Source organism: Cygnus olor, chromosome 5 (assembly GCF_009769625.2).
Source record: "Cygnus olor isolate bCygOlo1 chromosome 5, bCygOlo1.pri.v2, whole genome shotgun sequence".
Classification (NCBI taxonomy): domain Eukaryota; kingdom Metazoa; phylum Chordata; class Aves; order Anseriformes; family Anatidae; genus Cygnus; species Cygnus olor.
This window is the reverse complement of record NC_049173.1, coordinates 30628055-30629745: the sequence shown is the minus strand read 5'-3', so window position 1 is coordinate 30629745 and position 1691 is coordinate 30628055. Positions and strand designations below refer to the sequence as shown.

The 1691-nt window shown below is 46.8% G+C and overlaps 1 protein-coding gene across 1 annotated transcript; it reads left to right on the top strand.

Annotated features, from left to right (window-relative positions):
* Positions 1 to 480: 480 nt before the first annotated feature.
* Positions 481 to 1429, top strand: LOC121070604 (olfactory receptor 1052-like). Its single transcript, XM_040557988.1, has one exon. It carries the CDS (start codon positions 481 to 483, stop codon positions 1414 to 1416), a length of 936 nt encoding a protein of 311 aa, XP_040413922.1. The 3' UTR covers positions 1417 to 1429.
* Positions 1430 to 1691: the final 262 nt, after the last annotated feature.

Here is a 1691-nt window from a genome sequence, read left to right as displayed (position 1 = left end):
TAGAAGAAGCAATGCTGCCCTCGCTTGCTGTTTTCATGAGGTTTAACAGGGACTTCTATAGCTAACAGATAAATATTAAGATGAGAAGAATTCATAGAGGTAAATTCCAAATTGAGGATGACCTAGGGCGGGATGTTTTTAGATATTTTTTCTTTTTAAAGATTATTGATGGAGGGAAAGTCAGGATCCCTCTGGGAGGGACTTTAAGGGATGGACCACAGATATTTTCTTGATATATGTGATTTTGCATGTGCAGTGATGATTTTATTTATCCATTATTTATTTTTCCTTTGTCATTTCTGATGAACCTAGCTGTGATTTTCTCTCTTAGGATCAGGCTGTCTTTCATGACTGTATTTCCTGGATGCCACCTGTGACAGCCCCTCCAGGTCCAGCTCTTTGGGCTGCAGTATTGGTTTTGTGAGTTCAGCCATAGGCAATTTGCAAAAGCTTATTCACTATCTTCTGCTGTACTCATTCATGAAAAGCCAAGGGAGAAACTGCATGCAGACAGTCGAATTCAGCTTAATGGGGTTCACAGGAAATCTAGAGCTTCAGCTCACCCTTTTCACGGCCTTTCTGGTAGTTTATCTCATGACTTTGCTAGGGAACCTGGGGATAATCATATTAATCAGGACCAGCCCTCAGCTCCACTCCCCCATGTATTATTTCCTCGGGAATCTGGCTTTGGTAGACCTCCTCTACTCCACAGTTGTCACCCCCAAGCTGCTGGATGACTTGGTCAGGCAGAAGCCCCTCTCCTACGTGGGATGTGTCACCCAGGTCCTTGTGTTCGGCGTCTTCCTGGTCACCGAATGCTTCCTGCTGGCCATGATGGCCTACGACCGCTACATGGCCGTTTGTCACCCGCTGCGCTATTCGGTCCTTATGTCCCCGAGGCTCTGTGTCCAGCTGGTGGGTGGCTCCTACTTGACCGGGCTGGTGAATGGCATGGGGAAAACCATCGGCATGTTTAACCTGTCCTTCTGTGGCTCCGTCGTGGTCAACCTGTTCTTCTGTGACCTCTCTCTGCTGGTCTCTCTCTCCTCATCTGACAGTACTCTCACTTCTCTTACAATAACAGTTCCGACATTTTTATTCGGCGTCTCCAGCGGCCTTGTTGTCCTGGTCTCCTACATCGCCATCATCTCCACCATCCTGAGCATCCGCTCAGCCAAGGGCAAGTGCAAAGCCTTCTCCACCTGCGCCTCCCACCTCACCACCGTCAGCATTTTCTACGGGAACGGCCTCTTTGTTTATTTAAAGCCAAGCTCGCTCAAGTCGAGAGAAGAAGACAAGTGGGTTGCAGTGCTCTACACCATGGTGACCCCCATGCTGAACCCCCTGATCTACAGCCTGAGGAACCAGGAGGTGAAGGAGGCTTTGAGGAAACTCAGAGCCAGGAAAAGAACCTGAACAGTGTAAATAAATGAGGTTGTAAGTTCTGTGACTGGTGTGTTTGGCATTTGCAATAGCAGATTGGCCTTCAAATATATATATATATATTTTTGTGTGTGTGTGTTTTTGCTACAGCAAATTGTGCAATTTGTCTGCAGGCCTGTTAATGTTTGTCTCACAGAACTGAAAAATCTGGTGTCACCAGAGCAACTCCACTAATAAATTAATCAGTATTTACAAATACTTCTGGGTAGCCGAACACGATCAGTTCAGGAGGAGTCACTCTGCAGCCT